This window comes from Pocillopora verrucosa, chromosome 1 (genome assembly GCF_036669915.1).
Source record: "Pocillopora verrucosa isolate sample1 chromosome 1, ASM3666991v2, whole genome shotgun sequence".
Lineage (NCBI taxonomy): Eukaryota > Metazoa > Cnidaria > Anthozoa > Scleractinia > Pocilloporidae > Pocillopora > Pocillopora verrucosa.
Genome location: NC_089312.1, coordinates 34,929,022 through 34,947,321, shown reverse-complemented (window position 1 = coordinate 34,947,321; position 18,300 = coordinate 34,929,022). Strand labels below are relative to the sequence as shown.

General features: G+C 37.4%; 2 protein-coding genes across 2 annotated transcripts in view; one reads left to right on the top strand and one right to left on the bottom strand.

The window, feature by feature from the left end:
- Positions 1-3,530: 3,530 nt before the first annotated feature.
- Positions 3,531-14,511, top strand: LOC131784235 (transmembrane protease serine 9). Its single transcript, XM_066167462.1, has 14 exons — positions 3,531-3,604; positions 4,329-4,417; positions 4,646-4,740; positions 5,058-5,302; positions 6,682-6,789; positions 7,505-7,753; positions 8,476-8,523; positions 9,309-9,440; positions 9,802-10,043; positions 10,873-11,005; positions 11,541-11,585; positions 12,710-12,902; positions 13,445-13,594; positions 14,009-14,511. Exons 1-14 carry the CDS (start codon positions 3,562-3,564, stop codon positions 14,400-14,402), a joined length of 2,166 nt encoding a protein of 721 aa, XP_066023559.1. The 5' UTR covers positions 3,531-3,561; the 3' UTR covers positions 14,403-14,511.
- A 1,210-nt stretch (positions 14,512-15,721) lies between these two features.
- Positions 15,722-18,300, bottom strand: part of LOC131784236 (mitochondrial coenzyme A transporter SLC25A42) — a 5,861-nt gene continuing 3,282 nt past the window's right edge. Inside the window, exons 3-5 of the mRNA XM_059101034.2 lie at positions 18,033-18,193; positions 17,360-17,476; positions 15,722-16,847 (exon numbers count right to left, since the gene is read on the bottom strand). Of these exons, the coding sequence (XP_058957017.1) occupies positions 16,364-16,847; positions 17,360-17,476; positions 18,033-18,193 (762 nt within the window). The 3' untranslated portion in view covers positions 15,722-16,363. The remainder of the gene's footprint in view (positions 16,848-17,359; positions 17,477-18,032; positions 18,194-18,300) is intronic.

The following is an 18,300-nucleotide window of genomic DNA, read 5'->3' as shown; positions in this document are numbered from 1 at the left end:
ATCTCTGTTGTTCATATTAAAAACAAAAAGCTTTGCGTTAATGAACTCATCCAACAGTTACACAGCCGCTTGTCTTAAAAGCCAAAGCAAACACTTTCCTTTAGTCATTCAATTATGTTTTTGACTCAGTATTTACGCACCACAGGTTATCTTTTCGCTTTTTTTTTCACTTTCTTTGTATAATGTGGTTTCTTTTGAAAAAAATGCTCTTTTTTATTAAGAATTCTGTTCCTAAGTTGAGACCACCTGCTGATGTTTAAATTTTGACATAAGAGCCTTGTTCGACTGTCCTGAAAGTTCCACTGGCGTAACTGGAGGGTATTTCACAGGAAAAAATACCCAATTTAAGAATATGTTTGGCGACCTATCTATGACCGTGCATGATAGAATAGCTAGTTTGTGGCTTTAAAGATTTCCAGTTTAACTGACATGGAATATGTACAAGTTCGAACAGTTTGTAATCAAAGTATAGGCAAACATTTATAAGGCGAACAGCCTTTCCCAGAAAAACCACTCCACTAACTATTAGTACAATTATTCCATATCTTATCGTTTTCCTTTTTCTTTCTTTCTTTCTCTCTTTTTTTCCTTTTTTTCTTTATGATTTTTCTATCACGCTGCAAATTGTTTTAGGAGTTTACCTTAGAGACTTCGAGCATTACATAAAATCTGTAATTTCAGGTTACTCTTCAAATTTTATTTTTTTCTCAAAAATGCTTGTTGATTTACAAGGAGGATTACGTTGGGATTTGGAGTGTTTTTGTCAGTTGATTGTGTTAGTGTAAAATACAGCTGTTATCTAAGAAAATTTAATTCATTTTTGCTTTATAAAAACAGACGTGTCAACTTTTAGTGATCACTTTGCATGATTATCTCAATGAGTAAATCGAGCATTCTTGTTGAGTTCAGAAATTAACTCAAAGCAACTGCATTGATTAAATATTGACTTAGGACAGCTTACTTATTAAAGTCTTGATTGCCCAATAGCTGAAACTTTTGAGATCTAAAATTAACGATAGGAATTAAAGTCCCTGCTCGATCAGCTTCTGGACTCACAGCCATCATAACATCAATATAGAAACCGAAATATATAATAGCGGCTCTAGGTGTGAAAATTGAAAGTTCTAAAGAACTTAAAATTGTTGAAAGTAGGCAGTGTCAATCAGTTAGCTCTAAAACGTACTCGGTAATTTGATCATAGGTTATGTCAGCTGTATATACTTTAAGAATGATGTTATTAAGTTTGTTGTGACTTAAGTTCTTTACAACTCGCTGAAGCTGACCATCACTTTAAGTCAACCCATTGTCTAGTGGCGTACTTCTGAAACGATTAATTAGTATTATTGAATAGTTTTTCCATTCTTCCACAATTTTGTCCAACAGCAGAGTTTTCTATACTTTCTCGGGAAAAGTTTCACGCTTGTACCTGACTTGTTGCCTAAAAGATTTGAAGACTTATTGTTGAAGTGAAGCCTGAAAATTTATCGGTTAAAAACTCAGAAATATAACAGCAAATCGCAATTCATTCTCGAAAGCTATTGTTTACAGTGTTGCTCTTTTCGTCCATAATTGCTGATTTTTAAAATCTCTATCATTTTTTAAAAGAGATACCTTCTTCTTTTTAGTCAGCAGAGTAAGCAAAGTAAATAAGGAAATTCGTTTCCTCAGAGGTACTACAGGATAGAAAAATTAAATCAAGCCTCAAAGACAAAGATGAAAGATTCAAAATACAGATCCATCGGCGTCTGTATACAAACACTGTCTAGAATGTATAGCTCAGACCAAGCTAAAAACTTTTGATTGTATTTATCAATTAATCTCAGTCTTGGAACAGCTATGCACAGATTGATAAAAGAGAAACTGTCTTTTCTTCTGTTTTAAATCAAAGATCATATCAATACATTTACGTTAATGCTATAATGGCGATTTTTTTCTGTTTGGCCAGATAAGTGACTCGGTTCTGTGTTTCAATTTTTTAAGGGCTCCACATTTAAAGTGAACAGTTTCGTTTGTAGAGAAATTATTAAGCAAATAGTGCCTTTATTCATCATTTCTTTAAACCTTTTTACATTTCATTTTCCACGACAAGTATGTTGATTCACAGGTAGAAAGATGGAGTTGGGTTTTGTCGTAAGTTGAGTGTGTTTGTATGGAATACAGATGCATGATAGAATTGAATTGATTGTCTTTACTACTTTATTGAAACAGGCGATTCAAATCCTAAACCTTCTCCAGCAGGGACAATTCCGAGAGCAGATCTTTTGTTCTTGTTTCAGTTCTGCACTTAATCAAAAGTAATCAATTTGATAAGGTATGGAGCAAGTCATTGGTCTAATAAAAGCTTTTACCATTTTGAATTGCGCAATAGGAAAAGCAACATTTTGAAATTGTTATCGGACGATGGTAATCAACGATCTTTGTTGTTTATACACGGCTGGAGATTATACGGCAAACGTTATCGATCAAGATTTAAAAGTACACTGATCAAAAGTATAATGGACATCAGCAGTTTTAATCCATATTATTCTTTTCATTTATTCAATGAGTTTTATATTTGACCATGCATTATGTCGTCTGTATTAATTTTAAAAATGATTTTGATCAAGTTCATTTTGATTCAACCATGACTGATGTCTCTAATTGCTGATAAAGTGTTGAGCAACACATGATATTTATTCACTATCCAGTTGTACACATCTTAAACGACTGTTGAAAAGCTTTTCTCTTCATCCGTAATTAATTAATTAATAAATTAATTAATGTAGCAGAATTTTTATGGAAATTGATGGCCACCAGCTGTGGATAGTCCCTTGGGTTAATTTTTTCTCCTTTATTGGATTTGCAGAATGGAGAATTTAAAATCTTAATGTCGAAGAAAAACTTGAAAATAAGATATGCGAAATGTTATAATAAAAACAAAAGACTCGACTATTTCCTAGTCCGTACTTGTTTTTTTCTAATCACAGTCGTTAATTTTTAATGTCTAACTTTTTAAAAGTAATTTTCGTCAATCGTTTTGTTGTTTATAGCAGTTAAGATAACATTAGGTATTGAAAAATTCAAAAAGTAAGCAAGAGGACAAAATATGCTTGGAGGCGTTTGCAAATAACCTTTGACTTGAAATATAGCTTAACCCAAGCTTAATAACGTGTTATCTCAATTATCAATTTACGTAAAATGTGGAACGGCCATGCAAAACTAAACCAATCAAGAATTTTTTTTTTTCAGTCTATATCAATGCTTTCAGATTAAATGCAATTATACCGAAAGTAGGAAATCCTTTTGTGGTTAGATGGACTTCAAGTGGCTTTTAGTTCTCACAAAAGTCGCATTAAACTAATGCTTTAACTTTTCAAGTTAAGAACATCCCAAAAGCAAGCAAAGTTTGCTTTAGTTTCTCTTGTGGGCAGTAAAAATGTTTATACACCATGGCAAAATTTGAGCAATCTTCCATTTGCCAATAAAAATGTTTGTTGATAAACAAAGTTGTGATTGGCATGTATGAGTATAAATAAATCCCTGAAGGGGAAACTTTTTGCAGTCATCTTTGATACAGAGAAGATGATTTTTCTGGTGTTACTGCTTTTGGGATTCACGGCTAAGGGTAAGAACATCCTTCAAACACAACTTTGTCCCTTAAGTTTTTTTTTTTATTTCTTATTCTGGTGCAAGCTGTTTGGGTGAAGCTTCCTAAACTGTAACAACGTCTTAGAAGTTACTAAAACTTAGCGTATTATTTACAGCACTGCTCGAGGGAATTTCATCTCTTGGTTTCTGTTAATTATAATGAAAAAGAGTTATCACCATTTGCATGAAATCTTATGTACTTTTATTTTTTCTCCAGCACACGGTATTTCAAACGTTGACACACTTCAGTTTCACCCTCATCGTCACGTCTGAATTGTTTTTCTCGTTCTTTCAGCACTCGTTATTTTCTTTTTTTTTTCGTTAAAAAGCCATGCTCCTTTCATCATTAGGTAATGTCCTCGTAAGTAGAATTAGGATGTTCAATCTTGAGCTCAGTCGTAAAACAAAGAGGGAATTTCTTCATATTTCGTGCGTGTGAGGCCAACGACTTACTACTAAGTTACAGACCCATATACCAATTTCACATATCACATGCGTCCTGCAAATTATTCACATCAACACTATCGAAAGTTTCACTTATATTGATCTGCGAGTCGATCTTATTTAGGAGCTCTTATTTTTTCCTTTTCATACCCTTGTGACCATCAAAGAACAGTAGGATTAGGTCATCAATCCTGTGTCCAGCTATTTACTTCACTGGATGAGTCAGGTGCAGCTTGTTTGTGTGTTTTTCTTTGCAGGGCAGCAGCTGCCATGTGGCAGTACGCCTATTCCTCAGTCACGAGTTATAGGAGGACAAGATGCCAAACCTGGGGCTTGGCCATGGCAGGTAAGTCCAGTGGTGGCACGGATACGTCTTTGCTTTTCAGTGAATGCCTGATTTATTCTACTTGCTAGCATAGAAAAAAGGTCATAAAATTAAATGATTGATCTCCTAACGCACGTCGCGCCCTTCGTATAAATACGTCCTGAAAATATTGAAGCCTTCCCACCTAAGCTTTGTACTCCTAAAGTAGAGAAACGTAAAACCGTTTTCATATCATCTTTCCTCTAACAGATAGCTCTGAAACGAAATGGAGGGTTTACCTGCGGAGGATCACTGATTTCTGATTCGTGGGTCATTACAGCCGCCCACTGCGTGGCAAGGAGTTCGTAAGTACCCACTTGCAGTTTTCATGAACATGTTACCGATAATTCAAAAATCCATATTCAGAGCTATTTACCTGGCTTGACTTGAGAGTAATGTTTTTTTTCCTCTTCCATTTCTTTATGATTTAACATTACTACAAAATCCCAGAGTTAACACCTAATACACGTTCCTTACAATAGCAATTGGCCTGCATGTAGAATAGAAGTTTAATAGGATCGGAAGGTGTTTTTCTTACCCTCGTGAAAGTTTCACTTGCATCAAGCGAAATAACAACTAACACTAATGCATCTTTGTAATTTTCTTTGTTTTGTGTCATTAGAAATCCTGCCTCATACAAAATTGTTGTTGGCGATCATAATCGAAACACAAACGAGGGAACCGAGGAAGAGGTTGGGGCTCAAAGAATCATTAGCCATCCATCATACAACAGACCCAGCCCCATCAACAATGACATAGCCTTGATTAAACTGTCCAGACCAGTAAAGCTTTCTCAAAGGGTGAATCCCATATGTTTGCCATCATACGACTCAGATGTACCTACTGGATCAAAATGTTACATAACGGGTCAGTCAAACTTTCCCCGTGATATACAGATTTAGCTTAGCCTAAAAGCGAAATTCCAAGTTTGTTTTCCTTCGAGATTCAAATCGGTGTGTTAAGACATAATTAGACGGGACCAGTGCTAGGATAGGTGACTTTCAAAATTTTCTGTAATGTGTAGTTTTGGTTTTATTTATTTATTTTTTTTCAAATTTAGCATCATTAAGATTTGAGGTACATTATTGATTAAAATAAATGATAATCAAAGATCTTTAGCTTCTCAAATAACGCTTAAAAAGTCACATTTCGCTACGTCTGCATAGTAAATTTAACTAACTTCAGAACATGTTGGCCATAGGAAAGGGGGATCAATATCAGTACCTGGGCCACTGTCCACCTACCCCTCCACTAACCCAACATTAACCCTAACTTGTTATCAATTGACTGTTGTTGAGTTAGGGGAGGGGTAGGTGAACAGTTGCCCAGATATGGATATTGATCCGGAAAGGATTCGCACATACCATCGGTTTGTTTGCAAACGGAATGGAAAGCTCTACAAATTAAAGATGACAGCATAGATTATAAATCAGCGTACACACCATGTAAACGTATTTCTTAAATATAGCAAATTGACTTAAATTTCAGCCACGGCTTAAGGCAAGAGAAAATAATGTCCCATTATATCTTGCTTAAGGTCATTCTAAGAACACTAAATGCATCAGTATGCAGTTCGAAAATTCTATTTCACTTTCAACTTTCTAGCATCCAACCGCTATCTAGCTTTCAACGGCAGAACGCGGACCTATTCATCTGACTAAAGATATTTTAGAAACAAACTAAGGTCCAGGTTTTATCCTTGGCCTAGGAGACAAACATCACGTTGATTATCGACAGTAGAAGAGTAGAAAATTTCCTTTGAGAAAACCGCAATGTTGGACGACGAAATTACAAAAAAGGATCATAAAACTATAATGCTGATGTAAAAAATTTATCAGTTCTGGCTTGTTTTTGAAAGAAGAAAGGAGTCCTGCAAGCTTTTTTATCTCATTACTCTACAAATTGTACCAGTGGTTGCCATGGTAATACTTCAATTGCTTCGTCGGTCGATCGCTTCAAGTGCTGAGTATTTTTTGTCAGAGTAATTTGAAATTATCAACGTACTGAGTTTTTAACGTAAATTGGCCACCGTTTAGAGTTTCAAAGCTTACGTTTCGAGCGTAAGCCCTTCGTCAGCGCCCTTTGCCCTTTCGCTCTGATGAATGGCTAAAGCTCTAAACTCTCAACGGTGGCGAATTTACGTTATCAACTCAGTTGATAGAACTAAGTTAATTTGGTATCTTCTCCCACTGATGCAGCACCATAGTCTCTTCAGAAACTTACCCCCTTTATTAATTTGTTGATAGGTTGGGGAAAAATAAAACATCCGGGAAGTTCGTATCACATCTTACAACAGGCCATGATGCCACCGATCGACAACAATAAATGCAAACAAAAGATCAGCCAGGCAGGAGGTACTTTGTTGAAATTAACATAAGGTAGAAAAGTTTTAATCAAAAGATGAAAGATCTTTGCAGTTAGATACACAAATTGTATAACAAGGGAAAAACTCATAAAAATGTATGTTTAGCCGGGATTTGTGTGGATTTGAGTCCGCATGTCCCTCCCGCCATATCGGTATCGATGTATTTCACCTCTCAAAACTGCCATTCCGCAGTTAAAAATATATTATCACTATTATTATCATTATTACTACTATTTTAGGCTTTTATAAATCGATAAGTTTTTATTGATCTCTGTTACGATATCTGTTAACCGACAGAAAGAACTATACTCCTGCAAACTCAACTACTTTATTAAACATCATGCCATGAGCTAATTCTTACAAAGAAGCGACTCCTATAACCAATACCAACAATAACGTACCTCGAAAACCTTACTTAAGTCCATTACAGACAATAACTTAGTTTAGCACCGACGCGAATTCCCTGTTATCTCTAAATCTCCTTGAATTGAACAATCCTTGAGTATCCATGTCACCATGACTTAGCATTTTAGAAATTTCCCTCTCCATAAACATATCTCGTTACCTACCTATGAGATTATACTAGAGAAATGGTTTGACGTTCTCAAAGCTCTCTAAGTCAACAAGAAGATGTATTGTCATGGTAACAATATGCAGAAAAACAAAAATTGATTACTTTTTTTTCATTTTGAACCTCACTTAAGTGTCAATACCCTTTACTCGCGAGATGCTTTGTGCGGGCGTGGAGAATACCATTCTGAGTGGTTGTCATGGTGACAGTGGAGGTCCTTATGTGTGTCTGAACTCAGACAAGAAAACTTACACCTTGCATGGCGCTGTCAGTTGGGGGTCTGGACAGTGTAATGCCAAGATGATTTTCACCGTATTTGCCCGAGTGACAAGATTCCGAGCTTGGATCAAACAGTACACTAATTTGGATGGAGGAGGAGGAGGTTTGTAACAATTGTAAAATCATTTTATTCTTTTAAACAATTTCAAACGATGTTTGATTCCATTATCATTATCGTTATTGTCATCATTATCCTCATCATCATCATTTTTATTCTCATCGTCATCATTATGATCATTACCATTGCTATTATTATAATCATTAACATAATCATTATTGTATCATTCATTATTATTATTATCATTATTTTTGTCATTCATACAAAAATGCCTGCTGATGGGACTAGTATATGGCAAGTGAGAAATAGCTCACCTAGGATTACACTAAAAAATGCGAATGTGGAAGCGATCTTCGCAGTGCAGAACAGTACTTAAGCAGTAGTGAAAACAGAGCCTGAAAAAAAATTAGGCCTGTATGGGATTTGAACTACTGCTTGGGTAGTGTTCATTACTGCGAAGATCGCTTCCATATTTATTGTATGACTTTCATATATTTACATTCACTAAAAGATATATTAGAATTCTTCTCACATTTCCTATCTTAAAAAAGAGTTCTGTTATTGTAGCAACCCGGTGCGAAAGGATTTTAAATGTACCATGCTCACCAAAGTTAGTGATTTGTTTGATGGCACATTTTCGTAATTGGCTAACCCTGATCAATAGTAAAGCTCAATTAAATCAAAATTGTTATAAAACTATTTAAGTCACTTTGATGATAGATATAAAGATGAGGCAATATCAACCTTGGGTGTGTTTGCATTGATAGGAGGAACACCACCGACACCACCGGTGCCAACAACCGCTGGGAACGCTGGTAAGGGCGATGAATTTGTTGGAATTAACAGTTAGCTGAGCTTCAGGAGAGGGTCTCAATGAGATTGGACGATAGCCGTAAAACGTCCTAAAAACTTAACCGCTAGGTGTCAAAATTGGCAAATTTGAACCTTAAGTCGTTGAAAAAGGTAACTGTAAGTAGAAATTTCCGGTGACAACAATGAATGGTGTAAACCGTTAGCCATAAAATGGCTAAAATTTTAACCTTTAGCCATAAAAACCCATTACCCTATTGAGACCCTCTTAGTGCAGCCAAGAAAATCGACACAGCAAAATTAAACAGCCTCAGTTTGTTATCATATCAGAGCATTTTTGGAACATTTTCACGACTTCAAAAAATCATGAGAGGAAATGTACATTCTATATGTAGCAGTGGGTCTCGTAGGAAACCACGGTACACAGATTCAATCGGATTTCAGAGCCTTTATTCCACAGATGAGCGCGTGTTGGCTCCGCTAACTCCTCAGCTTCGTACAACAGTTGCTTTTGAAAAACACTGTCGACCAAAACCACAAGGCTTTTTATGCCATTAGGGGGCACAATTATGATATGATAACACCGTCCCTTAAAAGCTTGTCCTTTGGTGACGCTCACGTAGCGCTGGTAACTAGCATAACGAGACTCCACTACATTAACAAAATTTTAGCCTTTGTTGCCTTTGTAAGGATGAGGCGATATTTTATGGTCCATCTCATTTTTATTGTTATCTTTATTCATTTTATGGTAGTGTAAAGTTTTTTCACCATTGTGGTTTGTCTCCAACAGTGTTCTCGTGCGACTTTGATCAAAATTTGTGTGGATTTGTTCAATCAAAAAATGACAAGTTTGACTGGACTGTTAGATCAGGAAGTACACCTTCTTCTTCTACTGGGCCAAGTGCAGATGCCTCTGGAAATGGTAAATAACTTTATTTGAAATACTTTTATGTTTGTGCATTTTCAACTTTCGATAAGACAACACTGCTCCCTCTTCAATCAGACAAAGGTTCTCTTCAACATATGTGTCGCTCATTTACATAATGACACAATTTGAATGGGTCTGAGGAATCTCGGCAATGCTATTGAATATTACGAGTTTTAACCGAAAAGTGAGCCATTGCCTTCAATCATCATGGTACAATGCAAATTTTGCTGCATTGAAAATATTTCGTTACTAGATCACGATCCATACCAGCCTTACTGCGAGCTCTATAAATACGTCTTTCGGAAAATGAATTATCAATCTTCATTGCCCTGCTCATTTTAATCAATCTCTACAGGAAAATATGCATATATCGAGACTTCTTCTCCAAGAGTACAAGGGGACAATGCTAAGCTTGTAAAAGACGGTTTGTCCTTCAAAACGAAGAAATGTTTGTCATTCTACTATCACATGAACGGAAATACCATGGGAACATTAAACGTGTTTGTGGGGCAAAGGAAAATATTTTCTAAGTCAGGAAATCAAGGAGATCAGTGGAAAAAAGCATCAATCGATGTGACTGACGCTGGAGCATCAGAGGTGGGGTCGAAATAAAAAAAATTGTCTTCTCACTTGTTTGTAAAACACCTAACATTTTAATAAAGTAAAATTAAGCGGGTTAAAAAATTCTAAGAAGCTGATACAGAAAGTTTTAGTCTTTCAATAATTTGTTCATTCATCGGTCATGCAATGGTGTGGGAAGGGAGGCTAATGTCAAGGGGAATTCATAGGTCAGGAATAGACAAACTACTTTTAAACGAGCATAGATGGAGCTTTCAGAGTGTGGAGAAACTTCGACGTTTTTATATAACCTTTCAGCTCACCTCAACCGATAGAAATTACTAAAATAAAGGGCGTAGCTTCTTGTATCACCATGTAACATATTTTAGTGACGCGATCAAACGCCGCGGAGTAAGTAAAACTTTCAGTGTTGTCGAAACGGCGTTTATTCATGGGCGGCGCTAATTTCAATATCACAATTCTTGAGGAAGCAAAAAACGGGTTTCACGTCGCGCCAAATGTTTCGGATTATAAAATTAGGAAATTTCTCAGCACGGTTTGTTTGTGTGATTACACAACTATACGTTGGGCTTTATTATTGGAACAAGGCATTGATCGTGAAGTATCTGATGTACCAGGCTCCGTCGCACATTTTTTTGACGCAAGTATGAGTATAAATTTCACATCATGAAAGACAATGGGAAAAGTATGCAAGAAAATCAGTAATAAGGGCAAAGCATTTTTGAAACTAAAATCTGCACTTTGACTGAGACTAAAGCCGCACTTAGAGCTCAGATGAAGAGCAAAATAACTCAGTCACAATTCAAGTTTGATGAACACCTTGATATACAGATACCTTTCTTTTCAGTTGATATTCGAGGGCATTCGTGGAAGTAGTTATAGAGGAGATGCAGCCATCGACAACGTGGTGCTGATGGAATGTGGCAGTGGCGGTGGCGGCGGCGGCGGAGGAGGAGGAGGAGGAGGAGGTGGTGGCTGTGGTGAGTCAGTTACAGAAGAAGTATTATACAGAAACCATACAACCTCGAGATTCTCATCCCGTGATAGTTGATGAAGGTGAAACCCAATCGACCATCACGCATAGAAATTGAGAACCATTTCTTTTGAAACATAAATCTACTAGTCGATCAAAACTTAACAACAAGAAAAGTCATGTTTTCAGTTTATTTTGTTAACAATCGAGAACTGTCAGGCCACTCACTCGACGAGTCGATGTCGAGTACCTTAGTTTATCAGGTTGCAGCATTGGTGATAGAACACTCGCGTTAACGTGTTTGAAAATTATGTTCAAATTTTCTTAAAATTTGATGACGCTGCCATTTTGATTCTTTCTTAGCAGCCTAATTACTTGCCTGAGACGCAGCCAAAGCTCACCATTCCTTTTTCCATCTCTTGGCCATCAGTTTGGCTAGACCCGAAGAATTGACAAGCAAATTGTTTCCTTGCAATCCCTAATTTTTGGCTTTAATTTCTGGCATTATTTCGTTATCAATTCATTCATTTCATTTCTCTCAGGATCTTCACCCCCTCCAATAACAGCTGCGCCCCCTCCCGCACTTGGTAAGTGTTTTTTTCTCATATTAGTAAAAACATTTGGGAAGACACCAAAACACCCAACACTTCTTCCGTACAGTTTTTTTTCTCGATGCATTAAGATCTTAGTTTTTGCATTGACAGTAACCGTTTCTCCGTAACACTGGTGAGTCTCAGTAAAACCCATGGAAAATTCGTTTGATTTGATTGATGTTCCCCTTTTCCCTCCTACAAACAATAAGTCAATTTGGTTTTCTACAACTGGGTTGATAATGAAATGGCCGCCGTCGAGAATTTCTTAAGTGGACTTTTCGAGCGTCAGCCCTTTGTCAGAGCAAAAGCTCAAACAACCGAAGGTAAAAGCGTGAAGATCATCTGCAAGGCAATGGAGGTGAAACTGCGAAGATATTATGCCTATAGTTCTTTCAATGTTTTGTGAATTGTAAAAGAAAAATCCCGCACAGTTTTGTCTTTTCGCGTTCTGGGTGTTTGGCTATCTGGTTTTACAAACTATCACAAAGGGCGTAATAAGATCAAAAACAACAAAAACATAAGCAACGACAATAATAGCAACAGCAACAACCACGACAACGAAAATTACTTATTGTTGACAGAAATTTTAATTTCCGATGATTTCCTTAATTAATTTATAGAACTTTCTGGATACATGTATTTATTTGCATTCAGAGGCACAGCCAGCGTTTTTTTCGACTTATTGTGGGTCTGTCCCTAAAGAAAGTTCAATGTTTGTTTCAACATTTGAAAGAGTCATATCATAAAAGTCAAGCGCGTGGAAAAAATTTTTGCCGGGCCTGCAGGCCTATCATGAGCCATGACACCCTACTGCCCTGGGCGACAATGAAGGCGCGGTCACTGTCACCAAAAGAAACGCACCATTCTGACAACATTGAAATGAAGAGGAGCGGAGGATATTAAAATGTTTTATTCACATATTCCAAAATAGCATCTGAGGTATCAATGTCGCCAGAAAAAGATAGCGGCTTTTCAATGACTACAAGGTCATCATTTATCACATGCATGTAAGTCGCGAAATACATCAAGTTGGCATCCTTGAAAGCGCTCTGAGATAAGTAATAACCATGCAATTCGATTACCGCGTACTTATCCCTTTTAATATTTTTTTCTAAAAGGTTCTTGCGGTATCCGTCCACAAAGCAGGATCGTTGGTGGTGTCGCCGCTAAACAGGGTGACTGGCCATGGCAGGTTCAGTTACGAACCACAAGTGGCTTTCCCTATTGTGGAGGTTCCCTTGTCAGTTCCGGATGGGTCGTTACGGCCACTCACTGTGTCAGGGGTAAATCGCCAAGTTCCATTATCGTAAGGTAAACCGTTTCTCAAAATCTACATTTCGCGGTACTTCATCCAATCTAATGTAGACCTCCTCAAAATGGCCATCAAAGACTTCCTATTATCGTAGGGAAAATCCATGCCCTGATGAAGGATGAACACGGTCAGAAAAAGTATACTTTAAAATTTCAAGTACAGGTGCATGCAACATAAATTGGCGAAAAGATAGCAGATTATAAATATATGCTACTACCTTCAAGGAATCAGTTTTGCTTAGTGCAAAAATTGTTTTTAGTTCGTTTCGAGATACTTAGCCAAAACTGGCATTTAACTTCGATGTATTTTTAAGGAGAACGCAAGCTCCTTCCTCTTTTTTGCGACTTCACTGGTCACAAATCATGAATCATCTCTTGCGAACGGCATTCAATTCCATCTCTTTTGATTACATCAAGATACTCTCGGCCAAAGTCGACTTGGGTGGACATGAAAAAAAAAAAATCAACTAGTGCGAAGAAACACTTTATAGCTGATGGCTTTACTTATTCTTTTCTTTGTTTTGTCTCCTTTTGTTATTTAGAGCTGGTGCCCATAGACGTGTTAAAAATGTTGGTACTGAGCAGGACTTGAAAGTGATCAAAGTTATCACTCATCTATCTTATCACAAGCCAACAACATATGCTCACGACATCGCTCTACTCAAACTGGAGAAACAAGCTCAGACTAACAGGTCTAATAAACATGAATATTAACCTCCTCGCTATAAATATCTCACCTGTTTGATGGCACAAAAAATCAATTTCTGTTAATGGAGAGCACGTTTTTGTTGAGTTTTACTAAATTTTGGTAAACAAATTAGTCAAAACTCTTCAGTCACTGCAGCATATCTCTTTTAGTTTAATGTATACATGTAGGAAACTCTAGTTACCCAAAAAATTTGAAATATATATTATTACAGAAAACGCTCCCTGGAAGAAGGAGAGCTAACTTCAAATCACCTATGATTAAGAAAAGTTGCAAAAAATCCCTAAGGTTTTTCATCTATGTATGTTTTGGAAGAACATGACTTCAAGTCACTGAGCTAGAGAGATGGTCTCTCTATCCATACAGTAACCGAACACTTACTGGAGATTTCTTTCTCTAGGTTTGTTAACCCGGTATGTCTTCCCGATGCCGTCTCTGAACCAGCTGACGGCACCAGATGCTGGATCACGGGTTGGGGCCGACTTTCTTCCGGGGGTGCTACACCAGACTATCTTCAGCAAGTTCAGGTCCCGGTGGTAAGTCGAGCTCGTTGTGATAAAGCCTACCCGGGGAAGATCCACGACTCCATGATCTGTGCAGGCCTGGACCAGGGAGGAATAGATTCCTGTCAGGGGGATAGTGGGGGACCAATGGTTTGTGAGACCGGAGGGAAGTTTTATCTGCACGGTGCCACCAGCTGGGGTTATGGATGCGCCAGTCCTGGCAAGTTTGGTGTCTACGCGAAAGTGAAATACCTGTTGAAATGGCTCAGAGGAGAGATGTCAAAGAACTAACTCAAGGAAATGTCGATTGATAGTACTTATTGGTGCTCTTCTAGCACATGAGAAACAGAGGGGTTAAATTGTGTAGCTAATGAGGGAAATAAAGGCATTTAAAAAATAATCAGTTACTCGTCCGCTCTCGTTCCTTTGTAGTGATATTTAATCAGAGAAACACAGAAGGATTTCAAAACTCATTTCTCTTGCAAAGCTCGAGCCGTTTCACGCCTACATACGTTGACGTGCTAAAGACAAAAGATCTTCATAAAAGAATAACCTCATGAATGGTAAAATTGAAACAGCTGGGGCTGCCGTTCCCGATTACCTACCTCGATGAGAGATACATTAGGTTTCGGGAGGGGGAGGGTCGTTTCGATATAAAAATAGATTCGTAACTCATCCCGATCAATGATAGGTACAGCTTTCGCTTGGTTGAAGGTGACCATGTAAAGGCAACAGAAGATCTCCGTGCATCATCTGAACATCTCTGTTTTGGTTATGGGTTAGTCTTGATGAAACTCTCCCACTGAACTCCTCTATTGTCACCATTAATTCTGAGTGACTTGCATAAGTGCTGGCTATGGTATGCACTTAAATACGCGAAGAGCTCTTTTGACTTTATTGAAAAAGTTTAGGTTCAGGTCCCAACGATCACTCGTGCTAGCTGTGATAAAGCCCACCCAGTGAATTATGACTTTACGATCCGTGTAGGCCTGAACCGTTGGTTTTTTAGACTGAGGGGAGATTCTATTTGTTTGGGGCCACCAGCTGGTGTTATGGATGTGCCAGTCCTAGCAAGTTTGTTTATTTTTACTCTGAGTTCTCACTGGCTCCTTGTAAAATTCTCCTATGCTGTGACTGGCTGTTGTGACTACTTTGTGTTTGGTTTTACGACACTCAATCGAAATGGGTTCTTGCGGCTCAATGCATGACCTGGCGCACGAACAGCTTTCAACGATTAATTTTGGTGAGCTACAGTTTACTTACTTCGAACAGACTTCTCTGAAAGATTTTAACGATTACTGGTACTGACGACTTACCTACACTATCAACAAACTGAACGGAACCAAAAGATCGAAAGCACCGAATCAAAACGCAACTTAGCTAGGCCCAAAAGCAAAGAGCATAACGGCAGTTACCTGACCAGTCAGTTTTTAGGCAGCAGACTGAAAATGTTCGCCGGGAAAACTGCAACCAACTTGATTGTAATGACTACTGCTGCTCACGTTGTCGAAACTTGTCTCTTTCGTCGAAATCAGTCCTTCTAAGGAAAACACGGTGCACTGAGCAGTACAATCGATCAGCAATCAAACCAAACAATTTGTATTCTTCTGGATCTTTATGTTCCTCTTCAAATGCTGCACAGAAACTTTCCAATTGGAAACTAACTTTTCCACGATTTACAAAATTGACACAAATTTGGAAATTTGACGAAAAATGCAAGTTAGGGCAATAGCAATCGAACCTAATGATATTCAAATACAAATTAAAGAATGTTACGAAATGGTGTATATGTAGATATTCTGCCGCAGTGAAATCATCCACAATTTTTTTGGCAATGCATAATAAATATTTTGAAGCTGACATTATTATTGCTTTTATTTTATTCTGGGATGCATTGCCATCGTTTGAAAAAAAAAAGTATTCCAGTGTGCAATCAAAATGCCATCATAATACGCGACCCGAAGCCAAGGCTTTGGGTAACATAACAATTCCAGTGAATAAATTGCTTCTATTACGAAATCTACATGTACATGTACATCTCCCTTGATCCCTGTCATGTGCAAAAGTCATCAAGAGGAAAAGAAGTTACATGAGTGCTTCGTATACCAGGAAAGCAACTTTCTATCTGTAATTAATTTTTGTGACACTAACAGCATTGACACATCCTCATTCACTGGTTCATCTCAAATCAATTGCTTCTCATTTTCAGACAGCCATTGTGCATACAGATATGTAGAAGGATTTGTTTCCTCTCATCCAGTCTTTGTATGGATGTAATGCCTCTGTATGTAACCATATAACATATCAAATGTTGTAAAACTCATTCCAACAGCAATAGGTCCCTTGACCCAATTCATACTCAATCCTTTGTATAAGCCTTTTCTCAGTCCCTCTGTGGCATAAACATATTTGGCTGTGGTCCACATTCTTTTATACTCTGGCCTAGAAGGGCTAGTTATTCCATCAGTCTGCATTCGCCGGCGAATTATGTCCAATGGATAAGTGGCCGATTGGCCAAAGAGTCCCGCACATGCACCAAACAGAAGTCTGTGTAAAGGATTAAGTTTGTTCTCATGGAAGACATCAGAGTAAAGTTTTTTGAGTGATTCATAAGTGAAGAAACTTATCCCAGCATAGGGCATTATCCCCATTATTGTGGGCAAAAGGCCTCTGTAATACACATATAAACCTTCTTCTCTGTAGATGCTGGTTATAGTGTTTATAAGTCCAGCATACCTGATCAAAATAACCAAACAAAAAAAATAGGTTAAATGCTATGGAACAAAGCTGCCATTTTCAAGGTCTTGGGATTCTCACACTCACAGACATATCAAGTAATAACATGGACGACTTTGAACAAGCATACAACAAAAACTCAACACAAACAGGAGGGGAGAGGGTGTGCACTGCGGACATAGCAGGTTATGGTTACATCTGCTTCCACTGCAATTTATCCCAGTTCATGTGTGCACATGATTTAGTTGTACCATTTATGTCAAAAGCATTTGTATAATGAAAAGGGATTTTTCATTTTATAGGAAATGTTGCCAATGGTTAGCAGTGTAGGATTTTTTTAATAAATGATCTCCTACTCAAAAGATGAAGGCAAAAAATCAACATATTGTGTAATTTATGACAGGTTAAAGTGTCAGATAATTACAGATGTGATCATATGCATGTGAATTGTACTTCATGTGACTTAATAGTGTTAACAAATTTAATTAGATACATAACTTAAAGTGATATACCTGTCTCTTGAGGTGATGGCAAGTCTGGCTCGAATCATATCCAAAGGATAAGTGAAGAATGCTGCTGTAATACCAGCTAGTGACCCTGCTATAAACCGACGAATGGGAGGCAAAGGTCTGAAAATCAAGAAAAAAATTCAACCTGCTTAGGTGTATCTGTGGCATTTCATAAAATTTGTCAAAAAGAACCTACTTGTTAAGGTTGGAGGGATTGTGAAAACAATATGAACTTGAGAAAATTTGTCATTTTGCTTCATGCAAGAACCATGTGATACTTCTGCCTTGGTATTTTTTCATGAAAATTCTTACACTGTTCCACTTAATAAAGAATACCACAGTCAAGATAGCTAAGTATAAAACAAGATCAGACATACTTTCAAGGAAAAATGACTGAAATGAGCAATTATAACATTTTCTTGTGACAGAATTGTCATTCAAAAAAGATACAATGAAAGTTCAAATGAGACTGCCTACTGCTGTCACAGATCAAAGCTTTCATTGATCCATTGCAAGGCAAAATCTTTGATTTGAGCATAGTTATACAATCCATTCAAAGTGCTATTTCATTTTTATGATCATCACTGATGGAACTACAAAAGCCAAAGAGTGTCTTATTCTGAGAGTCATGTTCTATGGTCAGAATTCTACCATCTGTGAATGGAATCAATCTTACCCTTTTTTCTTTCCTTGTCTCAGTAGTCGTTTAAACTGTTCATGCGCAGTAAACTGCAATGCAGCATAGGGTATAATCCTTGCCATGGTTGCACTGTTTCCCCGGAAAAGACCATGCAGACCATGTTCCACATATGTCTGTCTTAGAACACTTATAGCTCCCTGGCATGAGAAAATTAATGAAGAATAGATAAATAATAACTTTATATTAGGCAGAGTCATTTCATATTCCTAAGTAATAACAGGTATATGAGTAATGCCGCCTGGTT